General features: G+C 37.6%; 1 protein-coding gene across 12 annotated transcripts in view; it reads left to right on the top strand.

Moving 5' to 3' along the window:
• The window catches only part of CEP290 (centrosomal protein 290), a 96,664-nt gene that overhangs the window by 65,496 nt on the left and 6,306 nt on the right, over nucleotides 1-24,862 (top strand). For 9 of the 12 annotated variants that reach the window (XM_055586111.1, XM_055586092.1, XM_055586125.1 and 6 more), the window contains 11 exons: nucleotides 1,042-1,263; nucleotides 2,083-2,205; nucleotides 2,833-2,978; nucleotides 3,311-3,466; nucleotides 9,588-9,711; nucleotides 13,878-14,012; nucleotides 15,499-15,585; nucleotides 16,262-16,426; nucleotides 16,958-17,080; nucleotides 20,483-20,655; nucleotides 24,178-24,319. In XM_055586111.1, coding sequence (XP_055442086.1) covers nucleotides 1,042-1,263; nucleotides 2,083-2,205; nucleotides 2,833-2,978; nucleotides 3,311-3,466; nucleotides 9,588-9,711; nucleotides 13,878-14,012; nucleotides 15,499-15,585; nucleotides 16,262-16,426; nucleotides 16,958-17,080; nucleotides 20,483-20,655; nucleotides 24,178-24,319 — 1,596 coding nt within the window. Of the gene's footprint in view, nucleotides 1-1,041; nucleotides 1,264-2,082; nucleotides 2,206-2,832; nucleotides 2,979-3,310; nucleotides 3,467-9,587; nucleotides 9,712-10,170; nucleotides 10,932-13,877; nucleotides 14,013-15,498; nucleotides 15,586-16,261; nucleotides 16,427-16,957; nucleotides 17,081-20,482; nucleotides 20,656-24,177; nucleotides 24,320-24,862 lie in introns of those variants that run through there. The other 3 variants (XM_055586135.1, XM_055586173.1, XM_055586153.1) reach the window with 3 other exon arrangements.

A 24,862-nucleotide genomic window follows, 5' to 3' on the forward strand; every position in this document is an offset into this window, starting at 1 on the left:
TTTGTTACTATATGAAAATTTTTTTTTCTAAAATGTGTACATTTAATTGTGATTTTTAAATTTCTCTACATAGAGTTTCATACAGTTTGAATAAAATGAAAAATCTAGTTTTTATATGTTTTATTTTGTTTGTAATTTTTATTTACTTTTGGTTTATTTATATATGCCCTTTATCACCATTAAACCATGTAAGGACTGGATTTTACTCAGATTTTTAAAATCTCCTATTGGACCTATTGAGATTATTAGCATAATTGACAGTAAAAATCCAGTAAGTCATAACTATGTAAATAGGTATAGCCCTGTGATGATCAGTCCCTTTCTCTTTGTCTGAAATTTCTGCTCTGAATTCCTGAAATACTTCCAGTCATTTTTCTTGAAACCATTTTTGACTTTTCCAAGGGAGTTTGTATTTTGTGTAATTGCTATAATACTACTAATTTCCTATTAGGGCTATTGGTAATCCCTTTGGGCCTGTAATAATTTATTCAACAAAACATATATTAAGGACCAATAATCCCATCAATGTTGCTATCTAGGACAGCTTGGAACTCCTTTCTAGTGGCTTATGTATACTGTCTAGTATTGTGAGCTGCCGTTTTATGTCTTGTCTTTACAAAATAGATTACAGACTACTAAAAGATTTTTGTTTTATGCTGTTCTTAGGCTTCACAGTGTTTGAAAAAAAAAAAACCCGCCTTATATACAGTGATATTTACTTGTTTTTCTAATAAATTAATTCAGCCAAAGTGAAACATTTGCTTAGTTGATGAAATTTTGGTTCTAGGTGTTTGCTGAAGATGAATTGCTTTAGACTGTTTTTTCATGTTTTGTTTTTTCCCTTAAAGTAGACTTAATTCATTTGAAATGAGGATAAAAGAATTTATGTAGTTTGTGGTGGGTTTTTTTTGTATGTGTGTCCTTAAAAATTTAGATTGAAACTTTATTAGTAAGTATTAGTGGTGTACTTTATTATTATTGATTTTATCATTGATATTTGCTGAAGTTTCATGATTTACACCTTTCTTTGTCTTGTATTAGTCGCAAATTGAAGATTTAAATGAAAATATTTTAAAACTTAAAGAAGCTCTTAAAACAAGTAAAAACAGAGAAAACTCACTAACTGATAATTTGAATGATTTAACCAATGAACTGCAAAATAAACAAAAAGCCTATGGTAAAGTGCTTAGAGAGAAAGATGCAGTTGATCAAGAGAATAGTGAACTGAAGAGGCAAATTAAAAGATTAACCAGTGGATTACAGGTAATCTTATTTGTGATAATGTTTTGATTTACAATAAACAGGTAGTAGTTTGTTTCCACTTTTTCATTTTATCTATAATATTTGCGAAGAGTTGACTCACTGGAAAAGACTCTGATGCTGGGAGGGCTTGGGGGCAGGAGGAGAAGGGGACGACAGAGGATGAGATGGCTGGATGGCATCACTGACTCGATGGACGTGAGTCTGAGTGAACTCCGGGAGTTGGTGATGGACAGGGAGGCCTGGCGTGCTGCGATTCATAGGGTCGAGAAGAGCGACTGAACTGAACTGATAATATTTGCTGAAACTAGCTTTCAAATCACTTTGATTAATGTAGCCGCTAATTCCTTCAGTGACCTCTATTGTATTAGTAGTTTTAAAGTAGCATATCTTATTAAAATATAGAAGTAGTTAACCATGTTATGCTTAAATATCAACAGTGTCATTTAGAAAGTATGGTTAGCTGTAGTCTCAAAGTTTCTACAGTTGGAATATTTATTGTGTATTTTGTTTGATACTTTTATGCTTGTTTAATGTAAAACTGCTGCAGCTATTGCTGCTCCTAAGTTGCTTCAGTCGTGTCCGACTCTGTGCGACCCCATAGACAGCAGCCCACCAAGCTCCCCCGTCCCTGGGATTCTCCAATGCATTTTGCCATTTTCTTCTCCAATGCATGAAAGTGAAAAGGGAAAGTGAAGTCACTCAGTCGTGTCCGACTCGTCGTGACCCCATGGACTGCAGCCTATCGGGCTCCTCTGTCCATGGGGATTTCCAGGCAAGAGTACTGGAATGGGGTGCCATTGCCTACATCTTGTTTTTTAGGGCAAACCTTTGATAGATAACAAACAAAGTTTAATTGAAGAACTCCAAAAGAAAATTAAAAAGCTAGAAAGCCAACTGGAAAGAAAGGTGGATGAAGCAGAAATGAAACCTATGAAAGAAAAGGTATGTGAAGAGATGTACTGATATGTTTAAGGCAGTGATAGTTAAATGTGTAGTTGAAGACTAGATAATTTGTTGATCTGTGGACCTGATACATATACCATAAGTGGTACTGGGTAACATAGAGGCATTCAAGACAAGTGTCTGTCCTTTAGGAATTTACTAGTCTACTTGAAGAGATACCAGTAAGTCTTCATCAGAAATTACTCTTCTTTCTGACATTACAGTACATCCAAAATCCCTTTATACCATATGTATTCAGCTGTATTTATCACTTTTCCCAGTGTAATTGTTTATATAGATTGGTTTGTACAGACCTTTGGGAAAGAAATTTGGGCATTTTTATCCTTACTTCTTGACCCAGATGTGTCCTATTTAATCCTTCAGTGGACTGGATTATTATTTCAGAGTAAATAGAGGGACTTGGATATATTCAGTGTTTACAGTAACAATCAATAACCAACCCACTCATAAATTGATTCTGTAGTGTGAAAAATAGCTTGAAATTTTCTTACAAGTTAACTAGTATTTTGTAGTAAAAGAGTTACTGATAGAAATAGTCCAAAGAAGAACTCAAATTGGTTAAAATCCATGTAATTAAACTTGTAAGTAATTTGTTATTACTTACAGAGTGCCAGAGAAGAAGTAATTCGGTGGGAAGAAGGTAAAAAATGGCAAACCAAAATAGAGGGAGTTCGAAACAAGTTAAAAGAGAAAGAGGGGGAAGTCTATATTCTAACAAAGCAATTGACTACTTTGAAGGATCTTTTTGCCAAGTGAGTTTAATGTAAAACTAATTAATTATGTATACTTTTTCATTTACCTGGAAGTTATATAGTTTTTGTGTACTTGCTAAAATGAGAAATTCTCTAGCTTTATCATTTATTATCTATATTTCACTTTTTATTTTTTAAATATTTTTAAATATGTGTTAAATATATTTTAACAATTTCTAAGTGAAATTTCTTTAATTTAGCTCATAGCAAATAGAGAATGATCTGGTTTTTGTACATACATACGTCTTATAATAAGGAAGCTACAATTTAATAAATTGAACAAGCCGAACAGTGGATGGTACATTTTCATGATTCTATATTAAATCCCACAGAGCTGATAAAGAGAAACTTACCCTGCAAAGGAAATTAAAAACAACTGGCCTGACTGTTGATCAGGTTATGGCAGTGCGAGTGTTGGAGTCAGAAAAAGAGTTAGAAGAATTAAAAAAGAGAAATCTTGACTTAGAAAATGACATATCATATATGAGGTAAGCTAATACATTAAAATGCACAAGCATATAACCATACATATACCATAACATAGAGAAGGTAACATAGAGAAGTTCAAGACAATTCCTTTAGGAATTTACTAGTCTACTTGAAGAGACAGCAGTAACTCTTAGTCAGAAATTACTAAGCATGGCCCCGCACATCAGAACTAGACCAGGTTTCCGCCACAGTCAGTCTCTTGCATCAGGAAGCTTCCAGAAGCCCCTTATCCTTATCCCTCAGAGGGCAGACAGAATGAAAACCACAATCACAGAAAACTAATCAAACTGATTACATGGACCGCAAACTTGTCTAACTCAATGAAACTATGAGCCATGCCATGTAGCGCCACTCAAGACAGAACGGTCAAGGTGGAGAGCTCTGACAAAACATGCTCCACTGGAGAAGGCAGTGGCAAACCACTTCCGTATTCTTGCCTTGAGAACCCTATGAATAGAATGACAAGGCAAAACCATAGGACACTGAAAGATGAACTGCCCAGGTTGGTAGGTGCCCATATGCTACTGGAAAAGAACAAAGACATAACACCAGAAAGAATGAAGAGACAGAGTCAAAGCGAAAACAACGCCCAGTTGTGGATGCGACTGGTGATGGAAGTAACATCTGATGCAGTAAGAAACAGTATTGGATAGGAACCTGGAATGTTAGGTCCACGAATCAAGCTAAATTAGAAGTGGTCAAACAGGAAATACAAAGGGTGTACATTGACATTCTAGGAATCAGTGAACTAAAATGGACTGGAATGGGTGAATTTAACTCAGATAACCATTATATCTACTACTGTGAGCAAGAATCCCTTAGAAGAAATAGAGTAGCCATCATAGTCAACAAAAGAGTCGAAAATGCAGTACTTGGCTGCAATCTCAAAAACGACAGAATGATCTCTGTTCATTTCCAAGGCAAACCATTCAATATCACAGTAATCCAAGTGTGTGCCCTAACAAATAATGTTGAAAAAGTTGAAGTTGACTGTTTCTATGAATACCTACAAGACCTTCTAGAACTAACACCCAAAAAAGATGTCCTTTTCATTATAGGGGACTGGAATGCAAAAGTAGGAAGTCAAGAGATACCTGGAGTGACAGGGAAGTTTGGCTTTGGAGTACAGAATGAAGCAGGACAAAGGCTAACAGAGTTTTACCAAGGGAACACACTGGTCATAGCAAACACCCTCTTCCAACAACACTAGAGAAGACTTTACACATGGACATCACTAGATGGTCAGTACCGAAATCAGATTGATTATATTCTTTGCAGCCAAAGATGGAGAAGCTCTATACAGTCAGCAAAAACAAGACCAGGAGCTGACTGTGGCTCAGATCATGACCTCCTTATTGCCAAATTCAGACTGAAATTGAAGAAAGTAGGGAAAACCACTAGACCATTCAGGTATGACCTAAATCAAATCCCTCATGATTATACAGTGGAAGTGATAAATAGATTCAAGGGATTAGATCTGATAGAGTGCCTGAAGAACTATGGACGGAGGTTCATGACGTTGTACAGGAGGCAGTGATCAAGACCATTCCCAAGAAAAATGCAAAAAGGCAAAATGGTTGTCTGAGAAGTCCTTACAAATAGCTGTGAAAAGAAGAGAAATGAAAGGCAAAGAAGAAAAGTAAAGATATACCCATTTGAATGCAGAGCTCCAAACAATAGCATGGAGAGATATAAGAAAGCCTTCTTCAGTGATCAATGCAAAGAAATAGAGGAAAACATAGAATGGGAAAGACTAGAGATCTCTTCAGGAAAATTAGAGATACCAAGGGAACATATCATGTAAAGATGGGCACAATAAAGCACAGATATAGTATGAACCTAACAGAAGCAGAAGATATTAGGAAGAGGTGGCAAGAATACACAGAAGAACTATAAAAAAAAGATCTTCATGACCCAGATAACCACAATGGTGTGATCACTCACCTAGAGCCAGACATCCTGGAATGCAAAGTCAAGTGGGATTAGGAAGCATCACTATGAACAAAGCTAATGGAGGTGATGGAATTCCAGTTGAGTTATTTCATATCCTAAAATATGATGCTATTAAAAGTGCTGCACTCAATATGCCAGCAAATTTAGGAAGCTAGCAGTGGTCCCAGGACTGGAAAAGGTCAGTTTTCATTCCAATCCCAAAGAAAGGCAATGCCAAAGAATGTTCAGACTCCCACACAATTGCACTCATCTCACATGCTAGCAAAGTAATGCTCAAAATTCTGCAAGTGAGGCTTCAACAGCACATGAACCAGGAACTTCCAGATGTTCAAGCTGGATTCAGAAAAGGCAGAGGAACCATAGATCAAATTGCTAACATCTGTTGGATCACACATAAAGCCAGAGATTTCCAGAAAAACATCTACTTCTGATTTATTAACTATGCCAAAGTCTTTGACTGCATGGATCACAACAAACTGTGGAAAATTCTTAAAATGATGGGAATACCAAACCTTCTTACCTACCTCCTGAGAAATGTGTGTGTAGGTCAAGAAGCCACAGTTAGATCTGGACATGGAACAACAGACTGGTTCCAGATAGGGAAAGGGCTACATCAAGGTTGATATTGTCACCCTGCTTATTTAACTTATTTGCAGAGTATATCATGTGAAATGCCAGGCTGAATGAAGCACAAGCTGGAATCAAGATTGCCAGGAGAAATATCAATAACCTCAGATATGCATATGACACCACCCTTATGGCAGAAAGCGAAGAAGAACTAAAGAGCCTCTTGATGAAAGTGAAAGTGAAAAAGTTGACTTAAAACTCAACATTCAGCAAACTAAGATCATGGCATTCGGTCCCATAACTTCATGGCAAATAGGTGGGGAAACAATGGAAACAGGAAGAGGCTTTATTTTTGGGTGCTCCAAAATCACTGCACATGGTCACTGCAGCCATGAAATTAAAAGACACTTGCTCCTTGGAAGAAAAGCTATGGCCAACCTAGATAGCATATTAAAAAGCTGAGACATTACTTTGCCAACAAAGGTCCATCTAGTCAAAGCTTTAGTTTTCCCAGTAGTCATATATGGATGTGAGAGTTGGACCAATAAGAAAACCGAGCGCCGAAGAATTGGTGCTTTTGAACTGTGGTGTTGGAGAAGACTCTTGAGAGTCCCTTGGACTGCAAGGAGATCCAACCAGTCCATCCTAAAGGAAATAAGTCCTGAATATTCATTGGAAGGACTGATGTTGAAGCTGAAACTCCAGTAGTTTGGCCACCTGATGCGAAGAACTGACTCATTAGAAAAGACCCTGATGCTGAGAAAGATTGAAGGCGGGAGGAGAAGGGGATGACAGAGGAAGAGATTGTTGGATGACGTCACCAACTCGATGGCTATGAGTTTGAGGATGCTTTAGGAGTTGGTGATGGACAGGGAAGCCTTATATGCTGCAGTCAATGGGATCTTAAAGAGTCAGACACGGCTGAGTGACTGAACTGAACTGAAAATGTTTTATCTTAAGCTTGAGTTCTGGTTTTTCTTTTCCCATGTGAGTAGAGATGTTTCTGGTTCTTTTTACATCACATAATACAGATTATATTATTGAGCTTCTGAACATTATATTCTGTGACTCTGGATCTTGATTGAATTCTGTGGAAAATGCAGTATTTTTGTTTTACCAGGTCTAGATAGTCTCTGGAGAAGGAAATGGCAACCCACTCCAGTACTCTTGCCTGGAAAATCCCATGGATGGAGGAGCCTGGTAGGCTACAGTCCATGGGAACGCGAAGAGTTGGACATGACTGAGCGACTTCACTTTCACTTTTCACTTTCATGCATTGGAGAAGGAAATGGCAACACACTCCAGTGTTCTTGCCTGGAGAATCCCAGGGACAGGGGAGCCTGGTGGGCTGCCGTCTATGGGGTCGCACAGAGTTGGACAAGACTGAAGCAACTTAGCAGATAGGCTCAGCCTCATTTTTTAACCTGCTTTCTGTGGGCTGTGCTTCCAGTACCATTTTCAAAACTTTTACAGTGCTCTTTTGCTTTGTTCTGCCTGAGCACTTCCCTATTGACAGTCTGGTATGTTGGCTGTCTTCTGTTAGGTCAGTTCTCAGATTCTTTAATGTTCGAATTAGGATCAGATGCATACATGCATGCTCAGGAGTGAGCTCAGTACTTCATTAACTACTTTATAAGATTCCTTTCTAGAGCTCTTTCCTTCTGTCATCTCACTGATGCATTTGGTTTCCTCGGGCTCCCCTTTTTGGTTGTTACTGTTTCGTCACTAAGTCGTGTCCAGTTCTTTGCAACACCGTGAACTGTAGCCCACCAGGATCCTCTTTCCATGGGATTTCCCAGGCAAGAATACTGGTATGGGTTGCCATTTCCTCCTCCAGGGGATCTTCCTGACCCAGGGATTGAACTTGTGTCTCTTGCATCACAGGCAGATTCTTTAATGCTGAGCCACCAGGGAAGCCCCCCTTTTTGGTCTTTAAGGCACATCTGAGGCTTTAGTTGCCCGTTATACTGTGCACTTCAGCCATTGTGCTCTTGTCTGCATCTAAGCCAGCAGCAGGAGAGCAAAAAAGGGGACATGTGGTGGTGGGGTCCCTACTTTGCCTTCCCCTTTACTAATCACAGCTCTACCAATTGGAGGAGATTCCTCTCCCTAAAAATTTCGGCTCCTTTGAATTTCCTTTGCAGCCTTTGCCACCACTGCCTTAGGATTGCCTGAGGGTTGAGATAGGAGAGTGCATAGGAGAGAAAAATAAGGAGGGATTTTTGCAGTGCCTAAGAGTATTAAGTGTTCTTAAGGGCCCTTGCTCCTGCTGAAGCTAGAACTCGAAGCTTTGCTGATGCTCATCTTCATGTTTCAAGCTGTGTTGTATTGAGGCTAGGAAATACTAGAGGAAAGGAAGAGGTAAATTCATCAGCTCTGTGCTGATATTTCAAATTCCAGAACTTTATCCCAGTCTGTAAAATATTTACTTTTTTAAGTCCTTATGAGCTACCTATATTCCGTTTCCTTCCCTTCTAAATAATTGTTTCTTAAATTCTTCAGAATTTTCCTTGATGGTGAAGAACAAAGTGATTGAAAATTTTTTCTTCATTTTGACACCTGTTTATAGCCACTGTCTGGATCTAGCGTCCTTGTTTTTCTTAGTCTAAGCATATATTCAGAATAAAACCAAATCCTTTTATTCTTCTTTGCAGTTTTCAGAAGGATCAAAATATTTTACTTTTGAAACCTTCTAATACTTTTAGATATTTAATAGCTTCTTTTCTAGTATGAGCAGTATGACTCTATGTAGGCTGAAATAATTGAGAAGACTTTATAAAAGAGAACTTCAACTTGTCTTCTCTCTCAGTTCAAATGTGAATTTCTGAATTTTATGAATCACATGTAGCTATTAAAGGGAGAAAGGACATTCCAAGAAAACAGAACCCTGGCAGAGACATAGGGGCAGAAGTGATCTTTCTTGTGTGGATAAGAGTGGATGCATTTTCCTCAGTAAGGGAAAACTCGTGGACAACTGTGTTGAACAGATGTGATTGTGCCAGATAGTGGAGGGCCTTGTACATCATGCAGATGAGTATAAACTGAAAAAATAGATTATCTGGCACCACTTAGAACCTATTAAAATCCTTGAACTTTTTGAGAAGCACATGAATGTTATGAAATTATTATGTAATGTTTTAAAAATAGTAGGTATTTTTATTCAGTTATCTTACACAATCCCAAAATAGATGTATGTTCTTTACAAATGTTAATGCATTTCTTTAAATCAAAATACGCTTTTTAACTCTTACTTTACTGGATTGCTTGGGGCTGGTGCACTGGGACGACCCAGAGGGATGGTGTGGGGAGGGAGGAGGGAGGAGGGTTCAGGATGGGGAGCACATGTATACCTGTGGCGGATTCGTTTTGATGTTTGGCAAAACTAATACAGTGTTTCAGGTTTAAAAATAAAATTAAATTAAATTAAAAAAAAAAATAAAGGAGGCCAGCCATGAAATCCTCTGTAGAGGATCATTTTATAGGATAGTCATATCCCAATTTGATTTTTGTATAGTTTTGAAATTTTGTAGAATTTAAAATACAGTGTTAAAAATATATTTTTCTATATTTTAATGTAAAGTCTGTGATTATTGTTCATAGGTCTCATCAAGCTCTTCCTCGAGATTCTGTTATAGAAGACTTACATTTGCAAAATAAATTCCTCCAAGAAAAACTTCATGCTTTAGAAAAGCAGTTTTCAAAGGATGCATATTCTCGGCCTTCAGTAAGTGCATATCTTTTCATTGTTTTAATTCTAAAGTTTAAAAGTGAAATAAATTCTGCCTTTATCTGACTAGAAATAGTAGATCCTTCTCATTAATATTAATATAATAAATCCAGCTTTTGTTTTTACTTGGTACAGATATATGTTTTCTTTAATTCTTTTTACATAATATAAATTTGTGCTTCTTATGCTTTGCATAAAGCTTCATTACAAATGATTTCTGTAGATTTTAAATGTAGTTATGAGTTCTGTTGTGACAAGAACACATAGATAAATTAGGAAGATACATTATAACATTGTATCCATTTATGTGTGTGATACATTTCTAGTGTGTCTTTATAAAGTCTGATCAATGTAGAATTATTTGTTGTATCTTATTTTAAAACACTTGTGTGTTATATTTTTATTATTTTTTTCCTTTTCTTTTCCTGTTTCTTTTCTTCTGTCTGCTTCAAGCAGAATCTGTTATCTGACACAACTACGCTTTCTCCTCTTGCTGCCAGTGTTAATAAATACAGGCATAATATTTTTCACAAAAAGAACACTTTACACAGGAAACAAAACAATCGCATAACAGTACTCAGAATTAAAAATAAGAAAGAAATAGATGTTAGTGCCAACTTACATCATCAGGTACCTAGACATAATCTACAGTATTACAGTAATGAAGAAAAACACGAAGCAGAAGATATTGTAGATCCTACGGAGTTAAATAAATCTGAGTCAAGAACAAACAATACATCAAGTCCATTTAGGTCAACTGAAGGTACCTTGACCAATTTTAACCCCAATTTTGAAAATGATCCAAATCCTAAAGTTCAGAAAATTAATCAAGACTGTTGTGAAAATGATGAGCAGGAAGATAAAAACAGGGAAGAGAAAGCTAAGCAAGATGAGAAAGAAAAGGGACACCTGACTGAAGAAGTGAGTCACAGCAAGCACACGGATCCAGCAGAAGCTTCTGGGGAGGACTGTGGCTGGGCCACAGGGGTGGCTGCCCTGAATCAGTGTGCTGAGGAGGGTGCACAGGCCCACCCTGAAACCAATGCGCCAGGCCAGCCAAGAAATGAGGCGGCCCAGCTCTGAGTACATGGTAGTCCTTTATTTCTCTGTTGGCTCAGTTTTCTTAGAGCAAGTAGCATATGCATATGGTACAAATGGAAACAAATTGTGTCAGATTTGTAAAAAATATTAACTGTTAATAAACTTCTTAAACCCAATATTTGCCTAGTTCCTACTAAAACTTAGTGGTTGTGCATTTCTCTAATTCATTTTTGTATTCTCTGTTTTACTACTGGTATTCACTTAAAAAGTATTAGATTAGATAACCGAATAACAAAAATAAGGCCCTTTAGAAGTATTTTGCCTTAGAAATTCCTAATTCAGCATGTTGTAAAATCTCACTGCAAGTCAAATTTCACTACGGGGAAAATATTGATAAAAATCTGTTATGATGCTCTGTAACATTCTAATATACATAGCAAGTTCCTTTGATGATCTTTTTGCCTTGTATTATAACAGATGCTTTTTTATATATAATGAGAAAAGGGAGTTTGTTTGTATTGCTTAGGTATAGTTCTCACAATACTCTGCAGAGAATTATTTCTGTTTTACTTGGGAAGCTTGGAGAAACATCTCTAGTGATCAAGAAGATGCAGAACTAGGATTTATATGGAGGTCTAATTCTACAGTTAATGAACTTTCTACATATGCTCTACTTTTGGTCAATTTATATGGCAGTCCAGAGTAAGAAGTTTGTTCTGAGTTGAAATCAAATAGCATTCATTCATTTGTTCTTTCCTTTCCACCTTGGATATTCTAGTTACCTAAGTCCTCATTAAATTAGACATTTAAATTAAGAGAAAATGGGCAAAAATGATTTAATTCTTACTTCATTTCCTTTTTCAGGCATTTTTCACTTGATAATAAGTAATTGAGAATTTGAGACTTCCCCTGTGTATTATCTCTAACTCCCATCCCCTAAGAACTTGACTTTTAGCAGTGTATACCTTTTAATAAGATTCTCCTTCTACAGAACAATTTGTAAGTCTCCCTGAAATTGATTATACAAGAATTTTATTTATTTTGCATTTATAGATGAGTTTACTAGAATTTTTTCCCCCCAAATTTAAACAATTTCAGCTAGCACTTTTGTTTTCTGAGAATAGGAAGAAAAAAATGATCCACATTCACTTACTTGAATAATTGCATCTGTATGTATTTTAGTGAGGAGAACTGTTGAAAAAATATCTTCATGTAAGATCAGATAGAATTAGTCTTTCCTGTGAGTGAAATGTATTATGTTTTATATCTATCAGTCAAGGGTACTGATTATCATTTATTAAATTGCTATTGTAGACTGAAGAGATGAAGTAAGGGAGACAGAAGAGCTCAGGGATAGGAAACTACAGCTTGCCATGTCTGAAGAGACCTTAAACAGTATCAGTGCCTTCACTTGTGAGATGTAGAAACAGAGGACCTTACAAGGGTTGGTTTTGCTTAGTGTTAACCTTAATAGTTACAGTTGGAGAAGGCAAGGGCATCCCACTCCAGTACTCGTGCCTAGAAAATCCCATGGACGGAAGAGCCTGGTAGGCTGCGGTCCATGGGGTCGCACAGAGTCAGACACGACTGAGCGACTTCACTTTCTTCACTTTAACCTTAATAATAGTAGAACCAGAATGTAGACTTGGATTATCTGACAAAGTAGGAACATATTGCTATAGTTTACTGACACCATGAAACATGTCTGTCTGCTTTTGCTTGCCACTATGTATGTTCGTATGCACACACATTCTCTCAGTTAGAAATCAGGTGGATACATGCAGTGTTTCTGCCAGTGTTGTGTTGTGTTATATGCTCTCAGCTCAGAATCTCTTTACTTTACTATATCCTATTCTCTAATTTCTTTACTTTAACTCTGTTTTACCTAAGAAAACTTACTCTTTTTTTTACTTTTTTTTTAACCAAAGAGTGAAAGTGAAAGTGTCAGAATGTATTTAACCTACTGCTAATTCAAATGATGTTACAGAGCCAGTTATAATAAATGTATTTACAGAATATTATACCTTAATAATGATGTATATAAGCATATAATATGATGATCATAATAATGTCTCTGGAATTACTGACTTGATAGTTAACCAAGCCAAGAGAATAGAATGGGAGAGAAAAAACTAAAACTGTCCTGAGTGCTTTCACAACATTATCTCATATAATGCTCTTTAACAGTCTTATAAGTGGTAAAAAGTAGTAAAAAGTAACCAAACACAGATTTCTCTTTCAAATAATGTACAGTTTAGGATGAGAAATAAATATGAATATGGATAATAACCCCCCAAGGTGGATTCATGCCAAAACAAATGCAAATAAAGTGTTACTGGATTTCAGAGGAGGGGGTGATTATTTTAGCTCCAGGAATGAGGAATAGCTTTCTAAAGGAGGAAGGAATTGAGGCACTTTTTGTAGGCTTGTGTATTCATCTGCTATGGCAACCATAACAGAACACCACGGAGTTGATGGCTTAAGCAACAGAAATTTATTCTCACAGTTCTGAAAACCAGAAGTCCAAAATCAAGGTACTGGCAGAGTTGATTTCTTCTTGAGGCTTTAGGGAAAGGGTCCCTTCAGGCCTTTCTTCTGGCTCATAGATGGCTAGCTTCTCCTTGTCTCTATAGTTACTCCCTTCTGTCTATGTGTAGAATTTTGTTTTTGTGTAAGTACATCAGACATTGGATTAAAGCCCACCCTAGTGACCCTGTTTTATCTTAATTATCTTATAGCCTGAAAAGGCCCTATCTCCAAATAAGGTCATTTGAGGTACTGGGAATTAGAACTTAAACATACGAATTTGGGGGTTTGATGGGGGTTGGGGCACAATGCAATCTGTAACAGTCAGATAACAATAATATTTTATTTTGGACTGAAAGAACCACAAATTATATGTGTGGACATCATTAAATCATATTGACTTTGTTTTCTGTATTAATTTCAAGAGACTGATTACCTTTTGTGAGTTTATGGTTGTTTTCTCTAGAGCTCTCCAATTTTCTCATTCTTTTGAGGAATAGCGTTCCCTTTTAGCATAGTGTTTTCTTACCCAGCGTGTCTTATGCAGCTTTTATTTGCTATACCTTAAAAATACTCCTAACTTCATTTTCCTGAAGACTTCAGGAATAGATTCAGATGATCATTATCAAAGAGAACAGGAGCTCCAGAGGGAAAACTTGAAGTTGTCATCCGAAAATATTGAACTCAAATTTCAGCTTGAACAAGCAAATAAAGATTTGCCAAGATTAAAGGTAAATTTAATATTCTTTATTATAGTTAGAAAATCTAATGCCTGAAAACCTTTTTCTCCCTACTTAATTGTTATGTTTACTATGTTAGCTTATGAAGAAGCCAGAAACTCATATTCATAAAATATGGTAGCGTTTACACTTTCTACATTCACTCATGTAACAGTTATTTGTTGAGGGCCTTCTTTGTATCAGGTACTCTTCTATGTGCTGGGAAACAGCCATCAGAAAAATTCTTGCACTTGTAGAGCTTATATTCCAGCAGGAAGGCTCATAATAGGTAAACAAGTCAGTATATTGCATGTCAGCTGATGTTAAATGCTAAAAAAAAAAAGCACCGTTTGTGTGTGTGTGTGTGTGCGTGTGTGTGCGCACACGTGTGCGTTGGATAGGGGTATAGTTGACCCTTGAACTACGAGGGTCCATTTATATGGGGATATTTTTCAATAGTAAACACTGCTGTTTTACCTGATCCATGGTTGGTTGAATCCACGAATGCAGAGATACTGCAGATATAGAGGACCGACTATAAGTTATATCTCCACACTGTTCAGCAGTCAACAGTATATGGGATTGCTCTTTAAAATAGAGTAGTAAGGGAGGCCTTATTAATAAAATGATATTTTAGCAGAGAACTAGGGGACAGGTAAGGAAGTGGGTCATACAGATAACTAGAAAAAGAATTCCAGACAACAGAAGTGGCAAGTTCAAATGCTGTGTGTGTGGCAAGACGATAGTTGGTGTGTTTAATTAACAGTTAGCACATTTCAAAATATTCGGATAAAAAAGTAATAAAATATTAGGGTAGCTGTTAAAATATAAAGTCTTTAAAAAATGTTTAGGATGATTGTCTCTGTTAGAAATTTTACTTTATTTTTATATTTATAATAAATTTATTTTTGGTTTTTGAAATCTTATCCTATTTATTGGAGTCTTTTTCGCAACTGTTTCATTTTTGTTTTTTTTAACTTAGAATATTAGCAACCTGTTAATCCACTGGTAATAGTATAATTAAACTATGTCCTATTTCTTATTCTGGTTTTTACACTGTTAGAACCAGTGTCAGAAGAGCAATTGTTTATTTCTTTGTACCATGTGGATATGGTTCTACATATGTAATTTATGGGACACTTAAAATCAGGAGTTCTGAACTCAAATTTATTATTGTATACTAAGGCAGTAATGATGGACAGGGAGGCCTGGTGTGCTGTAGTCCATGGGGTCACAAAGAGTTGGTTATGACTGAGCGACTGAACTGAACTGAAGTAATAATGTAGGAAATATATATTTAAATCCATATATAAAATCTCTTGTATTAGTACACTTTACTTCAACATATGTCACAGTTCAAAATCCTCTCATTGGTAGGAGGATCCACTTGTTTACTTAAGCTATACAGTTGAAGAGATTGGTAGTTAAGATGATTTGCCTTTCCTTACCAGTGACTACAGCTGTGTTAAACTGTTACATGTTTTCTTTAATATTCTAGAATCAGGTAAGAGACTTGAAGGAAATGTGTGAATTTCTGAAGAAAGAAAAAGCAGAAGTAGAGCGGAAACTTGGCCACGTTAGAGGGGTGAGTATGTGAGAGTATACCACGTCTGTTTTAGCTTCAGAAGGGATAAGCTGGAAGTGAGAATAAAAGGTTGGATATGTCATAGCAGCATTGATATGCCTTTACTAGTGCCTTTAGTTTTAGTTATGTTCTGCTGCATGCACAGTGTAAAACATCACTAAGCTTTCTCTTTGTTTCAAGTTAATAAATTTCATCATCTCTCACATCTTACATGCTTTTTATTCCACTTGGACTCTATACCATCTCTTTTTTCTTTGCATCTCCCTCCACACCTTGAAAACATTTAACTTCCAGGAATCTTCCTTCTTCTATTCATTGAGGTAACTACTAATTGCTTCTTGGTCTGATTCTAACATTTTGTAACTACTTTTTATGCTATTCATGGCAGCTTCTTAGTTATAATGCTAATATACTAATGTTGGGTTTAAGCTGTTACTTATTAGTTGCATGACTTTAGGAATATCAAATTCTCTGAGTGTTGATTTTCTTGTATGTAAAGTGAAGATTGTAATACCTCTTTCATAAGGTTATTATAATGAGTTGAAGTAATACAAACTTTGGCTTCAAATGTTAGGAATCAACAATGAATTTAATAATAAACCTCTTGTATTATTGGTATTTTATACTGTACTTTCTAAAATATTTGGTTAAATAAAAAGTTAACATTTTTTCCTAGTCTGGTAGAAGTGGAAAGACAATCCCAGAACTAGAAAAAACCATTGGTTTAATGAAAAAAGTAGTCGAAAAAGTCCAAAGGGAAAATGAACAACTGAAAAAAGCATCAGGAATATTGACCAGTGAAAAAATGGCTAATATTGAGATGGAAAATGAAAAGTTGAAGGTAATATTCTTAATGCCATTTGTACAGAATGTTATACTGATACAATTTTTATTAATTTTTAAGAACAGTTTTAAATATAATATATAAAGTGGCTTTAATGGATGAAGAGATATTTTACACATGTGGAAAAAAATATTGGAGACAATGATTAAAGTGTTACAGTAGCATGATGTGGTCATCTTACTATTTCCAAACCACTGGTTCTCACTCTGGCAATATAAAATAATTAACTGTGTCTATTTTCAAAAATACAGTTGCCTAAGACCCTAATTTTGAGATTGATCAGTTATTTGGGGATTGGTCCCACCATTGGTATTGTGTGGTTTTTTTTTTTTTTTTTTTTAAGTCATCAACTCATTCTAAGCCAAGATTGGAAACCATCTGCTCTAGATGACCAGTATTAAAGGGAAGAATTTAATTCTAATTGTATCAAATATGAGCTCTAAAACTATGTTGGACTAAGTTTTATGAGTTTATGGGATCATCATTTATTTCCTCGTTTTGATAATGTAGAGTTTTTTAAATTACTAGGCTGAATTAGAAAAACTCAAAGTTCATCTTGGACGTCAGTTGAGCATGCACTATGAATCCAAAGCCAAAGGCACAGAGAAAATTGTTGCTGAAAATGAGAGACTTCGTAAAGAACTTAAAAAAGTAGGACTTTCATTATTGACTATACTTATTTTTATGTTAATTAATACATTTTGGGAAAACTGAATGAAAAAGTTGATGAATGTCTATTCAGAATAGATATTAAGAGATTTAGGAATTGTGTTTTATGCCCACCATCCTTTCATAGTGAGGAACATTGAAAATAAAAAATTAATAAATTAGCAGGCAGTATAATATAGAAGCTGTGCTTCTCAGGTGGTACAGGGGTAAAGAATTCACCTGCCAATGCAGGAGACAGGGTTCGATCCCTGGGTTGGGAAGATCCCCTGCAGAAGGAAGTGGCAACCCACCCCAGTATTCCTCCCTGGGAAATCCTACGGCCAAAGGAGCCTGGCAGGCTATAATCCAGGGGTTGGCAGAAGAGTTGGACATGACTGAGCACACATGCACACATAATGTAGAAGCCACACAGCTGGGATCAATTTTTAGCTTCAGTTCAGTTCAGTTTAGTTCAGTCGCTCAGTCGTGTCCGACTCTTTGCGACCCCATGAATCACAGCACGCCAGGCCTCCCTGTCCATCACCGTCACCCGGAGTTCACTCAAACTCACGTCCATCAAGTTGGTGATGCCATCCAGCCATCTCATCCTCTGTCGTCCCCTTCTCCTCCTGTCCCCAATCCCTCCCAGCATCAGAGTCTTTTCCATTGAGTCAACTCTTAGCATGAGGTGGCCAAAGTACTGGAGTTTCAGTTTTAGCGTCATTCCTTGCAAAGAAATCCCAGGGCTGATCTCCTTCAGAATGGACTGGTTGGATGTCCTTGCAGTCCAAGGGACTCTCAAGAGTCTTCTCCAACACCACAGTTCAAAACCATCAATTCTTTGGTGTTCAGCTTTCTTCACAGTCCAACTCTCGCATCCATACATGACCACTGGAAAAACCATAGCCTTGACTAAACGGACCTTTGTTGGCAAAGTAATGTCTCTGCTTTTGAATATGCTGTCTAGGTTGGCCATAACTTTTCTTCCAAGGAGTAAACATCTTTTAATTTCATGGCTGCAGTCACCATCTGCAGTGATTTTGGAGCCCAAAAAAATCAAGTCTGACACTGTTTCCAGTGTTCCCCATCTATTTCCCATGAAGTGATAGGACCAGTTGCCATGATCTTCGTTTTCTGAATGTTGAGCTTTAAGCCAACTTTTTCACTCTCCACTTTCACTTTCATCAAGAGGCTTTTTAGTTCCTCTTCACTTTCCGCCATAAGGGTGGTGTCATCTGCATATCTGGTGGTATTGATATTTCTCCCGGCAGTCTTGATTCCAGCTTGTGCTTTTTCCAGCCCAGCGTTTCTCATGATGTACTCTGCATAGAAGTTAAATAAGCAGGGTGACAATATACAACCTTGACGTACTCCTTTTCCTGTTTGGAACCAGTCTGTTGTTCCATGTCCAGTTCTAACTGTTGCTTCCTGACCTGCATATAGGTTTCTCAAGAGGCAGGTCAGGTGGTCTGGTATTCCCATCTCTTGAAGAATGTTCCACAGTTTCTTGTGATCCACACAGTCAAAGGCTTTGGCATAGTCAATAAAGCAGAAATAGATGTTTTTCTGGAACTCTCTTGCTTTTTCTGTGATCCAGCGGATGTTGGCAATTTGATCTCTGGGAAGTTCCTCTGCCTTTTCTAAAACCAGCTTTAATATCTGGAAGTTCACGGTTCACGTACTGCTGAAGCCTGGCTTGGAGAATTTTGAGCATTACTTTACTAGCATGTGAGATGAGTGCAACTGTGTGGTAGTTAGTTTGAGCATTCTTTGGCATTGCCTTTCTTTGGGATTGGAATGAAAACTGACCTTTTCCAGTCCTGTGGCCACTGCTGAGTTTTGCAAATTTGTTGGCATATTGAGTGTAGCACTTTTGCCGCATCATCTTTCAGGATTTGGAATAGCTCAACTGGAATTCCATCATCTCCACTAGCTTTGTTTGTAGTGATGCTTTCTAAGGCCCACTTGACTTCATATACCAGGATGTCTGGTTCTAGGTCAGTGATCACACCATCGTGATTATCTTGGTCGTGAAGATCTTTTTTGTATAGTTCTTCTGTGTATTCTTGCCACCTCTTCTTAATATCTTCTGCTTCTGTTAAGTCCATACCATTTCTGTCCTTTATCGAGCCCATCTTTGCATGAAATGTTCCCTTGGTATCTCTAATTTTCTTGAAGAGATCTCTAGTCTTTCCCATTCTGTTGTTTTCCTCTATTTCTTTGCATTGATCGCTGAGGAAGGCTTTCTTATCTCTCCTTGCTATTCTTTGGTACTCTGCATTCAGATGCTTTTATCTTTCCTTTCCTCCTTTGCTTTTTGCTTCTCTTCTTTTCACAGCTATTTGTAAGTCCTCCCCAGACAGCTATTTTGCTTTTTTGGCATTTCTTTTCCATGGGGATGGTCTTGATCCCTGTCTCCTGTACAATGTCACGAACCTCTGTCCATAGTTCATCAGGCACTCTATCAGATCTAGTTACTTAAATCTATTTTTCTCTTCCACTGTATAATCATAAGGGATTTGGTTTAGGTCATACCTGAATGGTCTAGTGGTTTTCCCTACTTTCTTCAATTTAAGTCTGAATTTGGCAATAAGGATCTCATGATCTGAGCCACAGTCAGCTCCCTGTCTTTTTAGCTCCATTACTTCTTAATTCTGGGAATGAGGGCAATCTACTATTCCTTCTCCTTCTCTCAGTTTCCTCATCTATAAAACTGGGACTATTAAGTTTATCTATTTCACAGAGCTGCTACAGGGTTTAAATGAATTAATATTTATGCACATGTCTTAGAATTACACTTGATGTACAAGACAGTATATGAAACTATTTTGTTAAACAGTAAGATTCCTTTCTATTTAAGACACAGAATATATTCCTTGCCCCAGACAAATGTGTCATTTTTTATATGGATGATCCAGTGAATTAATTGAAATTATTATTTTTAAACTAGTTACAATGGAATCTGAATGCATTTTGAGGCCAGAGTGATACTGTTCTTTGAATGTAGATGTTTAATAATGGAAATAATCTGTGGTACTTACACACAGTTTATACTTACAGTCATGTCTCAGGTATTAAAGAGTCAAAACATCTTTTTTTAAAAATCTATAAGACATAAACTGTACTATTTTCTGTAACTATTATAACACATATGACAAAGTAATGATGGCATAAAATATTGTAAATGTATTTTTATAACCTCATTTACATGCATGTTTGTAATTATGATGACCATATTGCAGTTGTAGAGTTTAAAAAATACTGGATTTTTATTGGACTTTTAATCAGCATTTAGAACTTCAGATTATTTTTCTTTCTAGTTTGTAGTGATAATTTTGAATATATTACATTCATGAGAACAGTATTACCTTTTGACATAACATACTAATTAGCTTTTAATGATAGGAAACTGAAGCTGCAGAGAAATTACGGATAGCTAAGAATAATTTGGAGATATTAAATGAGAAGATGACAGTTCAACTAGAAGAGAGTGGTAAGAGATTACAGCTGGCAGAGAGTAGAGGTCCACAGCTTGAAGGTGCTGACAGCAAGAGCTGGAAATCAATTGTTGTTACAAGGTAGGAACAAGCAGCTTAACATTTGCACAGTTTTATCAGTTCTAATTCTCCCATTATTGTTTTTAAAGAATATGACACTATTCTAATTCACTTAGTTCTTTCGTGAAGAAGGTGGTTTAACATGATCCTTACTCTTTCTTCCTTAAGAGATTTAACTAATTGGGGTGTCAGGGCATGGATCAGAGCAGAGCTGGGGCTGGACTGAGGGTGTTGGAGCCCAGCAAGTTTCCTGAAGCAACTGTCAACCATGAGCCCAGACTGACGGTGCCCAACTAGTCCTGCTTTTCTTTGTGCCGCGTTCATTTTCTACCCCGAGTATAAGCCAGGCACAGTGGAGCTGTCTTGTCTCAAGCTGTGGCATACCAGAGTAGGCTGTGGGCAGCTTGGTCTTCAGCAGACAGTTTTAGTGTCTTTGAGCCGCTACTTTCTGGCACTTGATTTTCTCCCACCCCTTGAGCCTCTTCTACAAGTATATGTGATTCCTGCCTATCAAATAAACTTTGTGGCTATGAAAGAGGTTCAGGCTATAATTCACTGGCAGGCTGTAATCCAGGGGTTGGCAGAAGAGTTGGATATGACTGAGCACACATGCACACATAATGTAGAAGCCACACAGCCGGGATCAATTTTTAGCTTAATTACTTCTTAATTCTGGGAATGAGGGCAACAGGAATTCACTAGCAAATATTCGTATGTTCATTGTCACTACCGCCAGGGGTGGTTCATTGTGACTGATGAGTCACTAAAAGGCTTTGATGTCATTCTCATTTCAACCTTAAGCAATTACTTCAAGAAGTATATATAGAAATGGAAACCAATGAGATCCTGCCCACGTCCTTCCCTGCAACATCATCCTGAATGATGTTGTGTTGTTTACATCTGCTGACCCCCTTTCAGAAGGCAGACTCATCTTGATCTTACCATATTCCCAGAGTTCCTTCTGTCTGGGCATCTAAATGTCCCCTTGGATGTCTAGCTGCTGTTCAGAATGGACTGGATGTGGGTTTGCGGTCACCGTCACTACAGCTGGGATGGAAATCTTAGCACACTGAGGCTACAGCACGTCTCAGAGAAGGCCTGCGGCACTGCACTTGCCCCTGCCAGACACCTCTAAGGAGGAAGGTTTTACAGGCAGATTAGAGGGCCCAGGTGGCCAGGCAGTCCTGAAGAAGGGTCCCTTTCTAACAGCATCATGAGAGTACTCAGAATCTACTCTTCCTCCCACCCCATAGCTGTTTCTTGATTCTGTCAGGGGGCTAATGTAAGGGCTGAGTGAAATAGTTTATGTGATGGTATAAAGGGGAGAAGGAGACTCTCTTTTCTCTGCTTGAACTCCAGCAGAGGCTCTCAACCAGCAGGCCACTGGTTTCTTGGTTGGTCCTTTATTTCTTGCTACAATCATGTAGGAACCAAAAGAATTCTGAGTTGCTTTGAGATGTATTTATCCAGCAGGTATTTTCTCAGTACCTGCTACATGCTAGACTCTGCTTTATGTTAGATATATTTCTAAAAGGCCTACTTAAACTAGGTTTCTTCAGAAAGCCAGGTAGCTTCTGGGGCTTCTTGTTGTTTAGTCACTGAGTTCTGTCTGACTCTTTTGCGACTCCATAGACTATAGCCCACCAGGCAGGAATTTCCCAGGTAGAATAGTGGAGTGGGTAGCCACTTCCTTCTCCAGGGGGTTTTCTGATCCAGAGTTCAAACCTGTGTCTCCTGCATTGGCAGGCAGATTCTTTACCATTTAGCCACCAGGGGAGCCCTTCCATGCTTAGAAGTACCTTGGACTGGCAAATAGAGGCCTGGCGTGGGGGTGGGGCGTCAGTGTACCTCAGTTTCCTCCCCAACAACAACTGACTTTTTGTAATATCTGAACACTGAGGGGACTTCCCTGGTGGCTCAGACAGTAAAGAATCCACCTGTAATGCAGGAAACGTGGGTTCAATCCCTGAGTCGGGAAGATCCCCTGGAGAAGGAAATGGCAGCCCACTCCAGTATTCTTGCCTGGAGAATCCCTTAAGGAGCCTGGTGGGCTATAGTCCATGGGATTGCAGAGTTGGACATGACTGAATGACTGACACACACATTTCTCACTATGACCTCAAGTAAATTACAGTTCTCCTGTGAGTTAAAGTGATAAATCCCATCCTTTCTTTTCTAAAAAGGGCTCTGTGAAGCTGCACACACAAAAAAATTACGAATGTGAAAAGGGTTTATAAATTTGAGCAGGGAAATTAGAGACTTTTTAGATCATTTCTGTGTTTTTAATCTGAAAACTGTACAGGTAACTGAGCATAGAGTAGGCCTTCAATAAACACCTTTCAAAAAAACATAGCTTGACAGAAGGCTAATTCTGGTCTGTAGCCTCATATATCCGTAAATCCACCTTAAAAATGGCTCAAATCTGTAGCTGGGATTAGACACCCAGGTCAGTAAAGTGATTTATCTTTTGGTATCCATGACACATTATGCTTATACTGAAATCCTTATAGTTGTTGTATTATTTACTCAATAGACTAATGACATCTATTCTGTCTGGCTTTATAATACCAACTGCTGAGACAGTCCAGGGTGATGCAGGAGCTGTTTTAGACAGGTGGTCAGAGAAGGCCTCTCTGGATGGCATTAGAGCTTGGAATTAAATGAAGTGCAGGAGTGCACTTCAGGTACTTCATTTCAGGTATTTCAGTACTTTTTTGACAGTTTTTGTTAACAGTGTTGCCTTATAAGTTCCTAAGGTTTATCAAATACTCTTTGATGATAATTACTTTGATGTAATATTGAAATAATAATTTTTCTTCCTTGTCCTGTCCTTAACCTGATTTTGCCAAAGTGTTTCTTCTTTTTCTTTTCTCTGGAGAAATTTGAATGTTATGAACGTTGTCTCTTTTAAGATGGAATATGCTTGTGGAAACCGTTTTGGCTCAATGTTTTAGAAATTTCTTTTGGGGTCTTTTTTTTTTTTTTTTTTTTTTGAACTATTGATCATTTCCTGAAAGGTTACAAATCTATACAGATATGCCATTTTTCTTATCCCTGCTTTTACACATTCTGTTCCCTTTCCCAGGAGTGTTGTACTGGTTTTGTTCTAACTGGATTAACTCAAATGTGTGTGTGTGTGTGTGAGAGAGAGAGAAATAAATGCTTTAGTTATCTTTAAGTATATTCCTAAGAATATCCAGCAATATATAAATTTATATTCTTATGAATTTAATTTCTATTTCTTAGTTTTGTGACTGAAAAAGGTATTAATTTTAATCTTTTACAGTGGTCAGATTCATCAGGCTCCATCCTTGTTTCTAACCTTGGGAAACACCTAAATCCTCAATTTAACTGGCCTGTTAATTAAGGGGCACTTCTCCGTTGCTGTCATGTAATGCTAAATAAATATGTGTGAGATGATTTGACCAGAACCAGTACAATAAGATATTCTTTATTTTTAATGCAGACATTTTCAGTGGCTTTTAAATCAGTAAGAGAAATTATTTTCCATGTCTATACCATTTTTTCCCTTTATACTTTTAGAATGTATGAAACCAAGTTGAAAGAATTAGAAACGGATATTGCCAAAAAAACTAGAAGCCTTACTGATCTTAAACAGCTTGTAAGACAAGCAACAGAGAGGGAACAGAGAGTTAAGAAATACACGGCAGACCTTGAGCAACAGGCAAGTGGTGTCCTTGTTTCACCTTCTCTGTGTGCGCGCGCGCGTGTGTGTGTGTGTGTGTGCGTGTGTGTGTGTTTAGTTGCTCACTTGTGTCTGACTCTTTATGGCCCATGGACTGTAGCACTGCAGCTCCTCTGTCCATGGGATTTCCCAGACAAGAGTACTGGAGCGGGCGGCCATTTCCTAGTCCAGGGGATCTTCCCAGCCCAGGGATCGAACCTGCGTCTCATCTCCTGCATTGTAGGCAGATTCTTTACCACCAGCGCCACCTGGGAAGCCCTAAGTGAAAGTCGCTCAGTCGTGTCCAACACTGCGGCCCCACACAGTCCATTGAATTCTCCAGGCCAGGATACTGCAGTGGGTAGCCTATCGCTTTTCCAGCAGATCTTTCCAACCCAGGAATCGAACCAGGGTTTCCTGCATTGTAGGCGGATTCTTTACCAACTGAGATATCAGGGAAGCCCTACTCCTGACATATTTTCCACATATTTACCAAGTAGTCCTTTTAAAGTATAAAGCACATCATAGCAGTCCATCCTTAGA

The sequence above is a fragment of the Bubalus kerabau genome, chromosome 1 (assembly GCF_029407905.1).
Source record: "Bubalus kerabau isolate K-KA32 ecotype Philippines breed swamp buffalo chromosome 1, PCC_UOA_SB_1v2, whole genome shotgun sequence".
In the NCBI taxonomy this organism is placed as follows: Eukaryota; Metazoa; Chordata; class Mammalia; order Artiodactyla; family Bovidae; genus Bubalus; species Bubalus kerabau.